This window comes from Prionailurus viverrinus, chromosome C2 (genome assembly GCF_022837055.1).
Source record: "Prionailurus viverrinus isolate Anna chromosome C2, UM_Priviv_1.0, whole genome shotgun sequence".
Taxonomy (NCBI): domain Eukaryota; kingdom Metazoa; phylum Chordata; class Mammalia; order Carnivora; family Felidae; genus Prionailurus; species Prionailurus viverrinus.
This window is the reverse complement of record NC_062569.1, coordinates 130,935,829-130,954,367: the sequence shown is the minus strand read 5'-3', so window position 1 is coordinate 130,954,367 and position 18,539 is coordinate 130,935,829. Positions and strand designations below refer to the sequence as shown.

General features: G+C 35.8%; 1 protein-coding gene across 2 annotated transcripts in view; it reads left to right on the top strand.

Moving 5' to 3' along the window:
• The window catches only part of SAMSN1 (SAM domain, SH3 domain and nuclear localization signals 1), a 134,163-nt gene that overhangs the window by 81,256 nt on the left and 34,368 nt on the right, over positions 1 to 18,539 (top strand). Inside the window, exon 1 of one of the 2 annotated variants that reach the window (XM_047875376.1) lies at positions 2,283 to 2,428. The exons of the other annotated variant lie outside the window; for it this stretch is intronic. Within the exon in view, the coding sequence (XP_047731332.1) occupies positions 2,372 to 2,428 (57 nt within the window). The 5' untranslated portion in view covers positions 2,283 to 2,371. Of the gene's footprint in view, positions 1 to 2,282; positions 2,429 to 18,539 lie in introns of those variants that run through there. 2 annotated transcript variants of the gene reach the window in all.

Below are 18,539 nucleotides of genomic sequence, written 5' to 3'. Positions count from 1 at the left end.
ACTATGATAGGACTTGAGATGTTTTTAATCTGCAGAAAACAGTTTTCCTGAGTAGTAGAGGTTAAAAAATTGCTTCTCAGGGCACCTGGGTGACTCAGTTGGTTAGGCGTCTGACTCTAGATTTTAGCTTAGGTCATGATCTCCCAGTTCATGAGTTCAAGCCCCACATCAGGCTCTGTGCTGACAGTGTGGAGCCTGCTTGAGATTCTCTCTCTCTCTGCCCTTCCCCAGCTCACTCTCTGACTCTCAAAATAAATCAATAAATTTTTAAAAAAAGAAAGAGAAAATTGCTTCTCCCATTTGTAATTCTGAAAGAAAATATTCCTGTTTTACTTACATTTTAAAATATTTCTGATAGTGTTAATGATGGTAAAGTGCCTAGAGATCATAAATTGAGTTTTTATCAAATTACTTGAGTGTAACACTTTTTAAAACTGCATATAGTCGGGGCGCCTGGGTGGCGCAGTCGGTTAAGCGTCCGACTTCAGCCAGGTCACGATCTCGCGGTCCGTGATTTCGAGCCCCGCGTCAGGCTCTGGGCTGATGGCTCAGAGCCTGGAGCCTGTTTCCGATTCTGTGTCTCCCTCTCTCTCTGCCCCTCCCTCGTTCATGCTCTGTCTCTCTCTGTCCCAAAAATAAATAAATGTTGAAAAAAAAAATTTAAAAAAAAAACTGCATATAGTCTAGCTCATGTATGTCACCATGAATGTGAGTGTTCTCTAGTCTTTAGTTATCACTGTAGAAGTATAATTTGAAATCTCATACTTCAAGGTCCACAAACGTTTCTTGACATAAAACAGTATTTAAATGTTAAGTCATATGATAAGTATGCTCTTTATTGGTATTCGCTTTTACTCTCACTAAAACTCTATTACTGTAGTAAGTGAAAAAATATTATCATTCTCATATTGTTGATTGAACTCCACAACTGAATTAAACTTCTATTCACAGGTAAAAAAAAGTGAGGCAAATGTTTCTGTTAAGGAATATATTGTTATGACTTTCAATTCCTGAAAAGATGAAATGAAAATACACTTAGGTCACTGCCTTCACCTAAGCCATACTTCTAGGGAATTACCCAACCTCAGAGTCCTCACTGTTATTTTGAAAATGCCAGTCTGATAACTCCTAAAGATAGAATTGTGCTCTTAATATCTCATGGAAGAAGCATATTAATCATAACCTTAAGTGTATTTCTTTAATTCTATTATAGGACATAAATAATTTTAAGCTAATCAAGAGGTATGATATACTGTCAAACAGCACACAACGTTTAATTTAATATTTGTTAAATGATTAATGAAATTTGAATACTTAGAACTGGGCCTCGGGGGGAGGGGCTCAGAGATATGAGGGAAGACTGAGAAATAGAGTCAGCTGATTTTTACCTAGAGAAGCTGCTAATTAAGAATATGGCACCATTGCTTTTCAACCCCGGAGTTTTATAAATGGAAAGCTAGGTTGATTTTAACAAGCCTGTTTTACTAGAACTGGAATTTTAGACATTCCACAAGGCTCCCTTTGGTAAATCCCTCATCAACAAGAAAGCTTGAACTTCTTGCTTTTACTTTCTGGGTATCTTGGTTTTGACACTATAGTAAAAATATTACACCATTTATTTTGATGAGAAAAGTCTTTCTAAGCCATGTTAGCCCTATTCCAGGTCTATTAAATTGAGACACTGGATGCTTCATGTGAATGTACCATTGATCCATTGGACCATCCCTGGAATAGCAGTTATCAGGATATAGCATTATTGTTTGTAGCAGAAAGACATCTGGTTAATTCAGGGTTCTGTTTAACTGATTTTCACATTAATCAAGGCTTTACAACATAGTAATGTGTTTAAAAAGTAACAATATGCATAATCAATTAATTCTGAAGTCATATTCCTATTTATATTAATTTCATCCATGCTCTACTTTTGAGTATATGCATATACACTTTAAGCAGGATTAGTATTTCATAAAGTCTAGTTTATTTCATCTTATAACAAAGTTTACTTAGAAGTATAAAACTGACTATCATGAATATTCTCTTTCATATAGTTTTATGGGAGATAAATAAATGAGATAATATTCTCTATCATATAGTTTTATGCCTAAAGGCATGTGGAAGTGTGAGATTTAGGAATGTACCTCAGACTATAGCAAATACAGAACATTAAAGAGTTACCAAAGAATTACCATTAAAAAAAACCAAAACCTTTACCCATGTAGTTGTGAGGTCATATCCTGACCAAAAAGGAGGAAGTGGCAGGTCACTGGGCTCAAACTTATCTGCTGTACATCATAGACGCACACTGCTGACAGCCTTCAGTTGTTTCTGTAACAACAGGAAGTGCACTCACTTGGAGTAGTCTGAATTGAAAATGTTGAAGAGAAAACCATCCAATGCTTCAGAGAAGGAGAAACATCAAAAACCAAAGGTAAGGTAACTATACACAGTTAAATAAAACCAAACCATTTAATAGAATACACTAGAATACACTAGAATATACACACACACACACACACACACACAAACACACACACACACACACACACACACACACACACATTGTTCTTAGCTGTCAGTTATAAATTAATTCAACCCTAGGGTCAAAGGCCTCGTGGCAGGTGTGAAAAACAATGAGTTGAAAACTTAGAGGTTAAGTAATACATGACAATTATTGTTTCTGTAATTTTACCTTATAGTGTATATTTGATCATTTACATTTGTAACTGAAGTTGGAGCTCAGATCCAAGTTCGTGGAAATCAATTGGTGGTCTCTGCTTGAAAGGTGGATATTATGAAATATTCTTGAACATTTTTCATGACTATAAATTTGTCAATGTCTATTTAACTGAATGCAATTTATCCCTTATGGGTTCAGCTCTCATATTATGAGAAGATTGTAAATAGAGAGGATTTGGCTGAGCATTTGATTTTTTTCATTTTTTTTTGTATTAAAATATGATAGCTTGTTGAAAAGATTATGTTTCCCACTCTTGCTTGAACTAACATTATACTAGAGAGTGGATTGGGTTATATTTTAGGAAGCACCAAAACTCCATATATTGATAGATTTGCCTAATTGTTTCTATTTGGAACATTATGCTATCCTTTGTCTTGACAATAATTGCCACTTACCAAAAAGTACAGCATGAGATAACAAAGTTTAGATTCTATTGTAGAACTCTAAATTAGTTTCATTAATCATGTGAAAGAAACCATGAAGTACTGGTGTCAAAGGTTTTCTCCAATATGTTTACATTTCTTGAGTTCCTTAGATAAATAACATTTTTAATCTATCTGTGAATGAGCTATAACTGAGTTCAGATGTCTTTTTAAAGGACTGACTTATTATCTATTATTGGTCTGTATTTGCTTGGCACTTGTTCTGAGAGAAAGGAGTTGGGAATTGATTGCGAACTTCTGGATTGATGAGGCATCGAACAGTGGTCAATGTTTTATAAGTCTTTGCAAGTTACTATACAACCTGTCTGAAGGAAACTAATAAATAAATGATTTCCAATCTTTAAAAAATAAGTCAGGGATCTTCAGTTAAAAATACAGCTGGATAATATATCATGATGTCTATCTTTTCCCCTAATATAATAAAAATTCAAAGGCATGTTTCCCAAAGAGTGAAAAAAAAATTCTAAAAGCATCATTTACTTTTATATTTAAGATTGATCGTATATAGAATTTACTCAATTAAATGCAACTAATATTGAGTTGACAATAGTAGGTTCTAAGGGGATCATAAAAGTTAATATGAATTGGTACTTTTCCTTTAGGTATTTAAATTCTGAAGTTAAAGTATCTCACAAGGACTGCATTATGTAGTGAGTTACTATCATAATTATGTCAGTGAACTATTTTCAAAATAATAGTTTAGTCTATCATCATTTCCCTTAATTGAAGAAACTATTGAAATATAAGTTGGTATTGTTCATCCTACTGACTTTACTCATTTACAAAAATATATCTGATACTCTCTCTCTATATATATAGGAATAAAACATATCACAGAGAGTAGTCACATTGGAAACATATTAACTTATGTTGTGAATGAAGTCCCATTATCTTTAGATGAGTGGTTTCATTCTATACAAATCTAGAGATATGTGAGTGTATATGTACAAGTGTGTTTTTCATACATTTTGGGTCAATAAAAGCCTTTCTTTTTATATTGAGGTAATATTTTTCCAGTTATTGTAATTATGTCTTAGAAACAACTCCTCTTTAATTCACATTTATTTGTTTTACTGGATAATTTTTGTGTATTTTATGGAAAACCAACAGAATCCCTAAGAGATGGTAGAAATGGATGTTATGATGATCTCTACAAACAAATGGCTAATAGAATGAAGAGTGCAAATTCCTTCATCTACTGGAAGGGACCAGAGGATCTGTGTCTAGAAAAATAGAACAGAACCATCAAGAAATCTGTCTGAAATATGGGGAATAACAGTCTAAGCTAATTAAGTACATACCAAACAATAGCTTGCCTCTCCTGACCCCTAAAGGTATACTCCTTGTACGATAGTCTTTCAGAATGTCTGAGAGAGATTTGCTTGCTTTGTATTGTGAATGTTGAAATAAAGAGCGATAGCATTGAAAATGAGGGAACTATTATTGCAGTATCTAGTTCATGTTAACTCCTGTGGGTTATAGTTCAGGTGACCTAGTACACAATTCAAATGGTGAATGCATATTATAACTAAGGTTCCCTCAAATAAAAAATTAGGTAACTGTTTATTTGAAAAGGATATCAATGGAGAAGGACTTTGTTATTAGTATTTTTAAATAGATCTTACAATTGTGAGAAAGTTCCAAGTATTCATGGATATAAAAATTTAGCGATAGATTTTATAAATCTATATATGTAATAATTTATTATTTTCTTAAATTCAGAAGACTTACCAATAGACATGTCCATGACTCAAAAAAAAAAAGAAAGCACACATTAAAATTCAGTTTTACTATCTTTAATTTTATCATTAATGTGTCATCATTTTCAGCTTTTATTCCTGTATCTCCATTTTTGGTATGAGATTTTTCCTTCAGACAGCTCATAAATAGGACCAATAGTATTCATAGTGGTTATAAGAGATTCATAGTGGAGGCTAAGAGAGTGAGACCAGAGATACTCCAAGAAGGAAACTGGAAAAGCTTCGGAGAGTTATTACCAAAGAAACCCATTATGTATACTGGAATGTCAATAAATTCCAACAAGTTTAATTTGTGTTTCAGAACTCTATATGGTGTATATAGGCAAATTTCAAATTAACACGGAAATTTGATGAATAGTGCTTAAGTGTTATATATTTAGATTAATCTTTCAAAAATAGCCTTGTTTAACATACATGCAAAGTACTGTACTTTCTTTTTTGAAGTCTGTTTTTGCCTTCTCATCACTACTGCCCACTGCTGCTAGTGATTTTTTAAAATTTTGAGCATATCTAGGATTCGGAGTAGATAATATATGATCTCATTACACTCTATAAATGCTTAATTTTTAGAACATAACTTTCTGTGATTGTTTCTCTATCTGAAATGTTTTATTTTAGTTTTCCATATTTATTGTGAGTATATTATATACTAGTTGCTGTGGTTCTCAAGTTTTGTACATTAATTTATTTAATATTTCTAACAAGTCTGTGAGAGAATCACTCTTATTTAGCTGCACGGATAAGAAGGCATAGAGACGGTTAATTAACTTGAGAGGGACACATACTCAGATGAAAAAGAAAAGTGTGTGATATGTCAATTTCCAGTACTCCTGTTCTTACTATGCTGCCATTATGAGAATAGGGACTGTAGATATTTCTTCTATTTCTGTCTTAATTACCAGCTAAATTTTATGAAAACCAGGGAGAACATATGCTTAAGAGCCTCTGCAAGTTGGAAAGGAAGTTGGAGATCCCCCGTTCCTGTCTCTGATTAGGTATAAGACTTCCACCAATAAAATCCCTCCAGGTGTCCACTCAACTGTCAATGCTTAAAATTGTAAAACCACAATAACTTTTTAAATATTCACATGTTCAAATTGTCAAAAAAAAAAAATAACGGCCTAAAACTGAGATAAGTATAACCACGTATCTCCCTCCTGCACCTAGCATAGCACCTTTGATGTAGTAGGCCCTAATAAATATTTGTAAAGTGAATGGAGTCTCTTGAGTCTACTCTATGTATCCTGGTTCAGGAATAAATACTCTTTAGTGCAGTGTACTTTCATTATTGTTGGCACTAAGTCTGCTAGCGTGCACATAAGAAAGTTTATGTGTATGTGTGTAAATGCAAACTGTAACTTACTTTTAAGTTTTATTTTAAGGACTCCAATATAGCAAATGCTATGCCAGACTCTCTAGAGAGGCCCACCATTACATAACCATAGACCTTTGTTCCAGGTCAGGGAATATGGTAGAAACTTCAAAATCAGGAAAGGAATAGACAAATGAAACTTTTCAACTATGATTAGGATAACTTGGCCTTTATTCATCTGGGATTAATGATCTGTTAATAAATTTTAACTCAGGATTTTTTAAGTAAAGAAGATTCAAATACCACAGTTATTTTAAAGGGAAACACTGGAATAATGGCAGTTCTGGAAATAGCCTTTTTTTTTTTTTACCATATTTTTAAATCTAAAGTACATACTAAATGAGACACCATTAGTGTCACAGAAGCTAATTTTCACTAGCAATGACTGAAGTGGCATTCTTTCCCATTTGCATCTGATCCTAGCAATGATGAGAGGTGATGAGTTGATTATGAGCTGTTTTCACTGCACTGCCCGCTGTGCGAATTTATGCTCCTAGACAAGGATGACACGTAGTTGTGGCATTAAAGAGCTTTCTTCACTGCTTTTCCTATCAAGACTGCTAAAATACATTTTAACTCTTACCTAACCAGGTATAAGAAAAGGGAAGAAATGTTGACATGTACAGATGTTTACTTGAGGCCAGGCACTTACACAAGGGGCTTATGGCATTCTTCTCCCAAGTTACAGGAAAGAAAACAGTTCTGCAGATATGAAATATTTCATTCAAGGTAACATTGCTAGTAAAAAAAAATTTTCAAGATTATATGGGACAGTTTCTTCTTCGAAACCTGTGGATTTCCCCCCATTACTTCTTTTTGCTTCTTCATCTGGTGTATAATTTTGGACTTTAATTTAGATGAATTCAGTTGACTGTTTGGATTTTCAAACAATGTGATCCCAAATAAGATATGTGATATACAATGTAGGTAATATTTTAAATTCACTTTTCCCATTTAAAAATGATGGGTGTAAATATATATATATATATATATATATATATATATATATATATATTTGCTTTTGGTTATTATTTCTCTCCACCCCCCCCCAAATCTCCCAAAAGGTGCTCTTCAATTATATATTTACTTAGTATTTATGTCACATTTGTTTTCCAAGAAATAGTTAAAATAGATTATGATCCCAAACTAAAACAAAATAATTCAGGTGAAAATGGAGTAGAAATCCTGTTAGAGGGTTTTACAGGGCCACCAAGGCTGAGTTGAACATGGATCTAAGTGCTTGCTACTCAATGTGTTCATACAGACTAGCAGCTTTGGCATTCTAGGAGTTTGTTAGAAGTGCTGATTCTCTGGCCTACCCCAAACCTATTACATCAGAATATATATTGTAACAAGATACCTAGGAGTCCTGTGAACACTTCAGAGTTTAGAAATGATGTTCACATCCATGGTTCTCAACCTAGGTTGCACATTTGAATCACTGAAGAACTTTAAGAAATACTAATGATTGGATTCCACCTTCAAATATTTTGATTACCTAATATAGGATGTGCCTGAGCATCACGAATTTTTAGTTACCCCATCTGGAGACATTTTTTCTACTAACCTGTTCAAAAGACGTAGGTAATTTATTAATCCATTTACCCATTCATTCATTCATTCATTCTTCAATACAACGAATATCTATTGAGTGCTTGCTAGAGACAATATACACCATATGTGCAGAATATAGTGGTGAATAAAACAAAGATCCTTGTCCTCATACAATAAACGAGATAAATATGTTAAATATATAGTATGCTAGGTAATGATGAGTGCTGAAAAGGGAAGGAAGGATACAAGGAAGGCACCAGGAAAGATTTGGTGAGGATGGGAATTTGAAAAAGGACCTGAAGGAAATGAAGGAGCTGACCACGAGTTTGACTGAGGAAGTTGTATTCCAGGCAGAAGAGAGATAGAGTCTAAAAACCTTGAGGCAGGAGCATCCCAAGTGTTTTGAGAAACAGTGGAACAGAATGCATAAGGGGAAGAGTGTTCACAAACAGCAGGATCACAGAGGGCTTCCAGGTCATTATAAGGATTTGAGCTAGTATTGAAAGATTGTGAGAAAACGTTCTGGATAACATTTTAGTGGGGTTATTCTGTCTTTTGTGTTTCGAATACACTGAAAGATTTGGACATAGTAGGGAGAAGAGACTGGTTAGGAGGCTTTACAGAAACTAGGCAAGAGATGGTGATGGCTCACACGAGGGGAGCAGCAGGCAGGGTAGATGTTGAGGAGATGCTGAATTTGGGATATATTTGTACATATTGCATCCATTGGAATATGCACAGGAAACTTAACCACACCACATGTGACCAAAAGATAATAAACAGAAGGGTTGCCACTGCCCTACACTGTTATTGCTTCTAACTGGTGCCCACAATTCTAGGAGAAATGCCCATGTTTCTCTGTCGTAGCCACCAGAAATTCATCCCCAAATTGATGTGCCACGTCCCAAAATTTTCTGCCTCTTTCTTCAAAATACAATTTTCTGTTGACCTTAATTTTCATTTCTAGGGCACTTCAATCAGAAGAGATGAACTAATTTGTTCATTTCGTCATGTTCAATCGAAAGAGTTAAATAATTTTGCCTTGAAAACTTTTCTCCAAAACACTAATTCATTCTAGCCTCCCCATTTTGTAGGCTTTGAACCTATAATCAAATTGTGTTGCAAGCAAGTAGCAAAAAATTGGGGGCCAACTAGGTTGGCTCTCCTTGGAGAAAAACAGTGTCCAGACAGTATACAGAAAGTTCAGGAGACAAATGGCTGAGAGAATGACAAAAATGTAGCCTCTCTTTCTTTGGAAATTTGGATATTATATCCTATAGGAAGAGCAACAAGTCACTACTTTGACTACCAAAGCACTGGATTTGTTACAAATCAGTTGAATGAGACACATCTCTTTAATCTTTTCTTGCCTTGCTTTGGAGACAAATGGCTTCATTATCCCTCAAGATTGTGTTTTGTTTTGTTTTTTTCTAATGGAATTAAGTCCATACTCTACATATCTAAGTTTCCAAATTTAGCATTACCAAACTGATCCATTTCTCTTTCTTTCTAGTGTTAAGAATTTAGGTGAACTTTTAGAAACAAGACATTCATAATTAGCTTCTTAGAGAACAAAAATGTCCTACATTAAGAATTGATTAATAAGAATAGAAGAGGTTTTTAAGCTGTCTCTAGTGGTAGACGAAGTGATTCTTCTATACATAGAGAGGGTCATTTGTCAACACAGCTGGCTATGTCTCCTTTCTTGCCTCACATGATGAGCTTAGAAGTCTGGATCTCGCCTCTAGTGGTTTGGTAGGGTGACCATAACAAAATACCACAGGCTGAGTGACTTCAAAAACAGAAATATATCGTCTCACAACTCTGGAGGTTGGAAGTCCAAGATCGGGGTGTCTGCAGGTTTGTCTTACTCTGAGAGTCATGAGGGAAGGATCTGCTCCCCGGGCCTCTCTCACTGGCTTGCGGATGGCCACGCTTGCTCCTTTTCACTTGCTCATTCCTCCGTCCATGGATATCCCTGGTGTTTCTATCTCATCTGCCTAAAAGGATGCCAGAGGATTGGATGGTAGCCTACCAGAACAGCCCTATTTCTACTTAATTTCCTTTGTAAAGATCCTATCTCCAAATGCAGTCACATTCTGAGGTACGAGGGATTAGGTCTGGAATACACGTTCCATTCACAACATAGCCCATAAAGTTCTACTAATTAAAAGTGAAGATTTGATTTTCAGCTGCTTCCTTCTTTCCAATTGCCTTCTACCCCTCTTCACTTCCAGTTGACCAGTACCCTCATTCAGCCAGCCACCCTGACCTCACTACAGTGGCTCCCTTTTACCCACACTCTCCAGTCTTTTTCCTTGTTCTTTCTTTCCATCTAAACTCACGTCTGCAACATCCCACTAGGTCCCTATTAAGAAACATTTGGAAACTAATAAAAGTAAAACATCTGCTCTACCCCTTTGGCCAGTGACTTTCTGGCTACATACTAAATTCATCTGTCTAGCCAGACAGTTAAGCCCGCAACAAAGCCTCTAATTAGCCCATGGCAATGTGTCAGAGGGCATTCTGACAGAGCAGTAGGGAAGATGAACTAAAGTCACATAAGGGGTGCCTGGGTAGCTCGGTTAAACGTGCAACTTCGGCTCAGGTCATGATATCCCAGTTTGTGAGTTCTAGGCCTGCGTCAGGCTCTGTGCTGACGGCTCAGAGCCTGGAATCTGCTTCGGATTCTGTGTCTCCCTCTCTCTCTGCCCCTCCCCCGTTCATGCTCTGTCTTTCTCTTTCAAAAATAAGTAAACATTAAATAGTCATACAGACTTGGTTTTGAGGTTCTATTTTTATATTTCCTAACCAGGGGACATTGCACATTTTATTAAACCCCTTTTGAGTCTCGGTGTGCTTATCTGGAGAAGTGTATATTAAAGCATGTCACATCTGATTGATGTGAGGATTTAATTAATTACCATATGTAAATTTTCTAGCACATAGTACATGTTTCATTAATAACCTCGCCTTCTGTTCTGTTTTCTCAGTGCTTGTTCCAACCTCCACTGTTTCTCTTAACTATTATTAAGAGTTTATTCCACTATGCTCTCCCAACCATAGTCACCATCAAGAACAGGGGATGTTTATTACGCATTATTTGCATCCCTGGAGTTTTTGTTGGGGAACGAGGAGGCCTAAACTCAGTCTGTCTGACTTTCAGACTCCATGTGCTTCCTATTACACTTGGGCTATGGCCAAGAACACTCATCCTATAGAACATAACTGTGATGTCTCAATGTGTGTACAATGAGTGTGGAATGACTAATGGATAATATTAGTCACCTAAAGAAGGATTCTACCCCAGGACATAGTTTACAAATGGGTCATTGAGAAAGATCTGGGTAACACCCACATAAAGCAAAGTAACCATTGTTGGAATCAGAATGTAATGAAACAAAACGATAATCAAATATTGTGATTTAACGTGTCTGAAAAGAAAAGCATTAATAAAGGGGCTTGCTTTGCTGGAAGACTAGAAAGGAGTGGGACAGTAGAAATGTGCCACTGCGTCTGCAGAACAACATCCATCAGCCGAAGCAAATGTTCCATTTGGCTCAGCAGACTTGCTCACTTAGGTAAGAGATGCAATTCAGGCCATGTAGCTTCGTGCGTGCCTCTAGCCCTTTATGCCGCCCAGTTACTGTGGCTTTTACTACACAGATGAAACAAACTGTGAGCAGTGATCTTGTGTCTCATACAGTGTTTCCTCCAGGGGAGAACATTCTTTGCTAAGTCAACAAGAATATGCATTTTTCCTGACAGTTGAATTTCTCATACCTCATCAATACTTGGTATTGCTATTTTTGCTACCTTTTTAGTTTAGCTTATGAGTCAGTCTCTCAGAGATTGTTTATTTCAGAAAGCTTGAAAAATAAAGTTTCTCTACCTGATAAAGTGAGGGCCTGACATTAGACATGGAGACCTGGCCAAGGAACTGGTTTCCTAGCATGGATGAGCCTGAGTTACCACTTTTTCTCTACATACATACAGTGAAGACAACTCAATATAAATAAGGATGTTTCCTTTCTATACTTTCCCTAAATTTAATACTTTAAGTTCCTGAGATAAGATTTAAAGCAGGTTTACCTGGCAGTAAATTCTATTTTATAATATATATAGTGACATGGCATTAATCTAGATATTTTTTCTAGAAGTTTTTTTCTGAATATTTCATATGGTTACAGTTGTGCAGCATTGATTTTTTTTAATAAGGAAAAGTCATAAAATGAGTAATTAAATATATAAATTTTATACTGCTTATGGGTATGTATTCCTTATGTTACTAGTTATTATATATAGGCATCATCTTTTCTCGGGCCCTCTGTGTTTCAACTTACTTTAAGATTGCAAATATCTCACTATAATTATTTATCAATTTTAAAGCAGCCATTACCTATATAAAACAAATAATTACAGCAAGGTTGTAATTTTGGAAAGAAAATTCCTTCCAAGGTAAATGTTCTACAGTTGTCAGACATGATATTGTAAGTTTAAGTATTATCATAAACCGAGTTCATTTTTAGCACGACTATTACATTCAACATCACTATCGACCCCTCAATACACTGAAATCTTTATATAGCCAAACCCAAATTTGCTGAAAAGAGAATGTAATTGATAATAAGGAAGTTATAGAACCCTAACATCTCTTCCAAATATCCTAGCATGAACTTACTACTGTTTTTTCCCACCCATTCTTTCCCTGTTTGGGATTACATACTGTATATTTGCCCCGCATAAACATGTCTGTTCTTACTAAGGAAAAAACGTTTAAATTCCTAACCATAGTGGCAGCGGGTGCTGCCCGAGATGGGAATGTTTATAAGCTTTATGATATTAACTGCAGCACTCAACCTCAGGTGGCATAAAGCATGCAAAAAAGAACTTTCTGTCAGTTTTATTATTTCTAAAAAGGTTCCCCTTGAAGCAGAAGAGTGACCTTGCTCTGCTGAGCTGACATATGCCATTGGATTAATGGTCGAGCTCTGCTGGAGGGAAGCTCGCGGAAACATTACAACTCCAGAAGCTGGGCCGGCGGTGACCATTAATCAGGGGGACCAAAATCATGCATCAAACACACTCATTTAAAAGTAGTAAAAATGACTTAAAAAAAAACTTTTTGAGAATTAGCTTATTGTTTGTCATTACTTGTGTTCAAGGAGATCACTGCATGACTAAAATATCCCTTGAGGAGACCTTTAGAAAGGTTATTATGTACCCAGAGGCCACGTGAATGCAGAGGACATTGAAGACGAATGAGAGTAACAGGTTTTGTTCCAGAAAATTTGACGAGGAAGTTTATAATGGATTCTGTTTCCCTGACTTAATTTGCATTCCTTTATTTAACCTTTATTCCCAAACAATGGGTATTTGCTTCTTCGTGATGATTTTATTTTTTAAACTGGAGTAACCGAATTTAGTGGTATAAACATCTGATTGGTAAATATGGTAGGAAATTGTTCAGGAACCTAAAGATTAGTCAAAATTTAACTATTAAGTCTGTTAAAAAGTATCATAATAGACTTAAAAGTATATTCTTTCACCATGTGTCAGCTAATGAAGCACTTTCAAGACTTTTTTCCTCTCTCTGATTATCGAAAAGAAAAAAAAAATAAGTCTAAGATCCAGAAAGAGAATGCTCAGTTTAAGTAAGTTACTCTTATTCTTTTTTAAATCCCTTTGATAAAAATGAAGACATAATTTCTCTTTTATATTTTTAATAGTTTGTCTTTTAGATTAACGAAACTATGCAAAATGCATATGATATAATTTCATTAAAAGGTAAAATAGAAGGGGCACCTGGGTGGCAGAGTCGGTTAAATGGCCCACTCTTGGTTTCAGCTCAGGTCATGGTCTCACAGTTCGTGAATTCAAGCTCCGTGTGGGGCTCTGCACTGACAGTGTGGAGCCTGCTTGGGATTCTCTCTCCCTCTCTTCAAGCCCCTACTCTCTCTCTCTCTCTCTCTCTCTCTCTCAAAATAAATAAATAAACTTTAAAAAAAAAAAAGTAGAATAGAAGAATCAGGTATTTTTTCAGAAAACCAGAATTTTGCTACTTAAGATTATGGTCAATTTAGGAAGGCCTGGTATGATTAGTACTTGAAAATTATTCTTGGGGCTCCTGGGTGGCGCAGTCGGTTAAGCGTCCGACTTCAGCCAGGTCACGATCTCGTGGTCCGTGAGTTCGAGCCCCGCGTCGGGCTCTGGCCTGATGGCTCAGAGCCTGGAGCCTGTTTCCGATTCTGTGTCTCCCTCTCCCTCTGCCCCTCACCCATTCATGCTCTGTCTCTCTCTGTCCCAAAAATAAATAAACGTTGAAAAAAAAATTTTTTTTTAATTATTCTTCTCCTAAATAACTGTTGCCTTCTTTCACCATCATATTCATATTCACTATTATCCTCTCTTGTTAACCAGATCCTACACAGGAAGATTATTTATACAGTTATTTATATATTTTTTTGCACAGGTATTTATTTGTTTTTGGAGTTTAGTTATAGGATGAAAATGGCTGATAATTATGTGCAAACAGTTAAAATACTTAATAGTTGGTTGTAAGTAGAAAAAATCTAATATTCATACAATAGAAAACAAATTATAAATTTATGGAAAGATAATACATATTTTTATAACTGGAAATGTAAATCATCTATCTCTGTTACCACCTTCTCACTTTCAAGGTACTTAGAAAACAAAATTAGTAATAAGAAATGCTCAGGAAAGTTATTGAGAGTAAGGATGGTAAATACATCAAACTTGTTATTACCTATAATTCCTATCCCTCTCCCCACTGTCTTCCCTAAAACACATAGTATCTTCTGTAACCATTGTTGACACAGTTAATCCTTATCTCTTTAACTCTAAGCCTGAACGTGGTTTCAGAACTCTTCTCACTCATCTCAACACAGCTTTTTGTGAAGCTTTAAACAAACTGTGCTGGTGCAAGAATTGAAAACTTATTGCCAATTTTGGTTTTGAGAGAAAGTCCTTCCAGACAATGGAAAAATCCCAGTGAAATATCCTTGTACCGAATACACACTTATAATGACCAAAATTACTATGTTCACTAGAAACAACCCTTGAAGAGTTCAGGAAATAATTATGTTAGACACACTTTTGTTATCCAGTGCTCCATTCAATATATAGTGTGTGGCCCATCACCTTTTTGTTTCTTTGTCATCATTTTAGCAATCACCATCTTTGGATTTGGAGATTTTTAAAGAGTCCCTCAGTCAGCAACCACATAATCTCTCAGGGTAAATAATTTTTGAGGCAAATTCAAATTGTGTTGATTTCAGCTAATTTAAAAATTTCTCATCATTTTAATTTGCCTTTCTTTAGACTGACTATAAATAACATAGGTATAGACATATGTGTACAAAATGCCTTTCATGTACTGAGTGGTGCCAATTAGTATTCGTTAGTGGATGAATATAAGTTTCCAGGTTGACATCTATTATACATTATTAAGTTCATTTATTTTGTGAATAAATATAATCTGCTTTAAGGAACTGCTTCTATATTTGTATACCATTCGTTTGAATATGATTCTATTTAACTCTTACAGATTGAAGTTATTTGGTTGATGGCACCAATAGAGTGTAAATTCCTCCAGGATAGATTCTTGTCTTATTCCTGCAGACAGCCTGACCCCAACTATAAAGTTTAGCCATAGAAGCCACTTAATTTATTTGTGTTGAACTGCATAATATATTTATGTTGAATTATAGTCTTTAATTAAACATCAGCAAATCATCTTCTGTGACTATAACATGACCAGCTTATAATTTGCTTTTGTGTTAACCATGAAATATATGGCTTTGAGGCATTTACCCTGAAGAGGAATGTAGGATGTTATCTGCTGTGGTTTTCCCACGCCTCACGGCAGTAAGACTTTTCTGCAGAGGTATTATATAGCACTTAAGAGCCATAGTAGAGCAGGAACAACCACTGCGTGCTAAACTGAGGAGGCATTGGCATGTGATCTCATAGGGAAAATGGGCCTGGGTCCTGCCCTTGAAGAATGGACTGGATCAGAGTGGGAGGAAAAAAAAAAAAAGAGGAAGAACGTTCCTTGGAAAAACAACAAAAACAACAAAAAACAGCATAAGCGACAGCTTAGAAGCAAAAGTGAATGTGTCCACAGCGACCAGCAAGAACTGTCAGAAGTTCTGCCGAATAAGACTGACTACCATTACCTGATACCATGGGGAACCATGGATGTGCATCATGCTGAGTTTGAGCTTTATTTTATCGCCTAAGGAAGAGCTACTTAAACCCTATGAGACTCAGTTTTGCTCATCTGTAAACTGGAGAAATCTATACTGAGCTCAGAGGGTCATTGTGTTTATTTAATGAGATAACTGTAGATAAATCTCTCGGCATGGAGCAAATTCTCAGTAACCATCATAACAATATGGAGTAAGCTTTACACTTTGAGAAGAACCAAATGATAAGAACAGGTATTTTTGGAAAATTAGTTCAATGGTGTGGTGTTAGAGGATTGGAAAAGCAAGAGTTTGGGGACTAAGAAGCTGAATGTTAGTGGGTTGGCTCAGGAATGAGGCTATCAGCACATATTTGACCAGCAGTAATGAAAATAAATGCCTAAAACAGAGATTTCAAGAAAGAATTGACCAGATGTGGAGGCTGAAAGACTGCATGTGTGGTATATTGGCCATTATATGGCCAAAGTTCCCAAAGTGAGCAAATACAGGTTTCCAAGAGCGCAGGGAGATGGCTCAGAAGGCAAAATCAAAGCAGATCCTCAGGGGCAACTGGATACAAGCAGAAAGAGCCCTTGGTTGGTACACCTGCCTTCCAGCACGAAGGCAGGCAGAGAAGCCACTACGGCCTAGAGCAGCTATGAATGTGGGTTCCCTGGAGAAATTCTTGAATATTTCAAGGAAGCAGTGGTATAATGAAACAATTCCAGGAGGATCAAGAGGGACCGTTTAGTGTATTTGTTAATGGGTTTAGTAGTTGGAGAAAGAGAGAATGAAGGAATAGACAGTGTACTATATATAATAGTCTAGGAGTGAGCGAGCCAAGCAGAAGCTGTACAATAGGGAAAACAAGAAGCTGAACAGTTCAGGGTAGTCTGATCATGGTCACATTTTACAAAGTTTTTCATCTCCTTTTTATTCTACAGGATTTTGTAAGAATTGGTGATATCACGTGACTGAACTTTTGCCACATTATGCTTTTTACCTGAAAAAAGATATTTAAGACCTATCGATGTTATTTATTTTAAAAACTCTTTTCAACTAAAATAGACTATCTTAATTTCCATTCAGTTCTTACAACTGCAGCATGACTTACAATCTGTGGATGTAATGTAAATCATAACATACAGTAATAAATCATGCAGAGGTACAATTGAGAATTTTAAATATCTGAGTCTTTTTTACTCTCAAAACTTGTTTTGTTACATTAAATAGGCTGATATGAATAACCATTTTACAGGTAATGGATCATTCTGCATTGATTTTTTTTTAATTCTAGTTTCTTTCATTTGGGTAATTTTCTTTAAGGCAGTTTCAATTTGCAGAAAACATCTCTGGTGCACATCGACTTTTGAAAGTGAAGCTTCACATGGAAATTTTGACACAACTTTAAAACACTAAAGCGGAGTCAGAATCTGCATTTCCTTTAGATATTTTGCAGTTGACAGAAAAGACACTGAACCAGAAAGATCAAGTAAACTAACTTTTGTTTCAAGAGCCCAGATCTACATTAATAATATTTAGAGCATTGATATATGTTTGAACATTGGGTGGCCTTTACTCAAGGTTAAAATGTTAGTGTTGAAGGTTATGTTTCACAGCTCAGGCAGTCTTTTAGTTTGCAGCCCCCTGACACTCCACACAACCATCTTCCATTGGCACCACATGATAGTGTAATTATTTAACACTGAAGCAATCCTAACAGGTTATTCTAAGTGAGTTAAATTTGTTTCGCACTCTTCAAAAGATCTCAGCACCTTAATTAAGTTAGGACAATCAAATCCTCGAATGCCTTTGGATAAAGGCTGAAAAGCTTATTGAGATTTAGCATAGTATTATTGGAAAATATTCACACAAGTGCATGCTGAAACAATTCTGATCTTCAAGAGCATATTACTAACCATTGCTTTATGTGCAGTATTTAGAAGATGTGAGAACGCATTGGCAGAGTGTGTGTAATTTTTAATTTGCCAGTACATTTCAAAATACTGCGGATGTCTGAGTCAGATATGCAAATTTTTTCTTTGAAATAGACTGTGAAACTTTTCCACCAGTTCCTTACCCAAACGGCTGGAGATAAGATTTTACTTAAATACCCCGAAAGTTGATGGCTGGTTAAGAAATGAAAATAAGGGTCAAGTTCTCTTGGCCTTGGCCAAAAAGTTGATTCACATTTCCAAAAAGAGACCCCCCCCTGCCCCCCGCCACCGCCAGTTGTCCTTCATGTTGATAAATTTAGGCTCGCCATTGTTCTAAGAATTCTATTTAGTTCCATTTGCTCTATCAAGCTAACTTTCCAAATTTCCACCCTGTTTAGATAGCAAGTTTCTTTGAAAATGGAAGACAATATCAAAACTTTAGAATGGAATGTCATAGTTGAGAGCACATCAGTGTGAAGAATTGAAAAAGAAGGAACTTATTTTTGCAAGTTCTTGTTCCCATAAG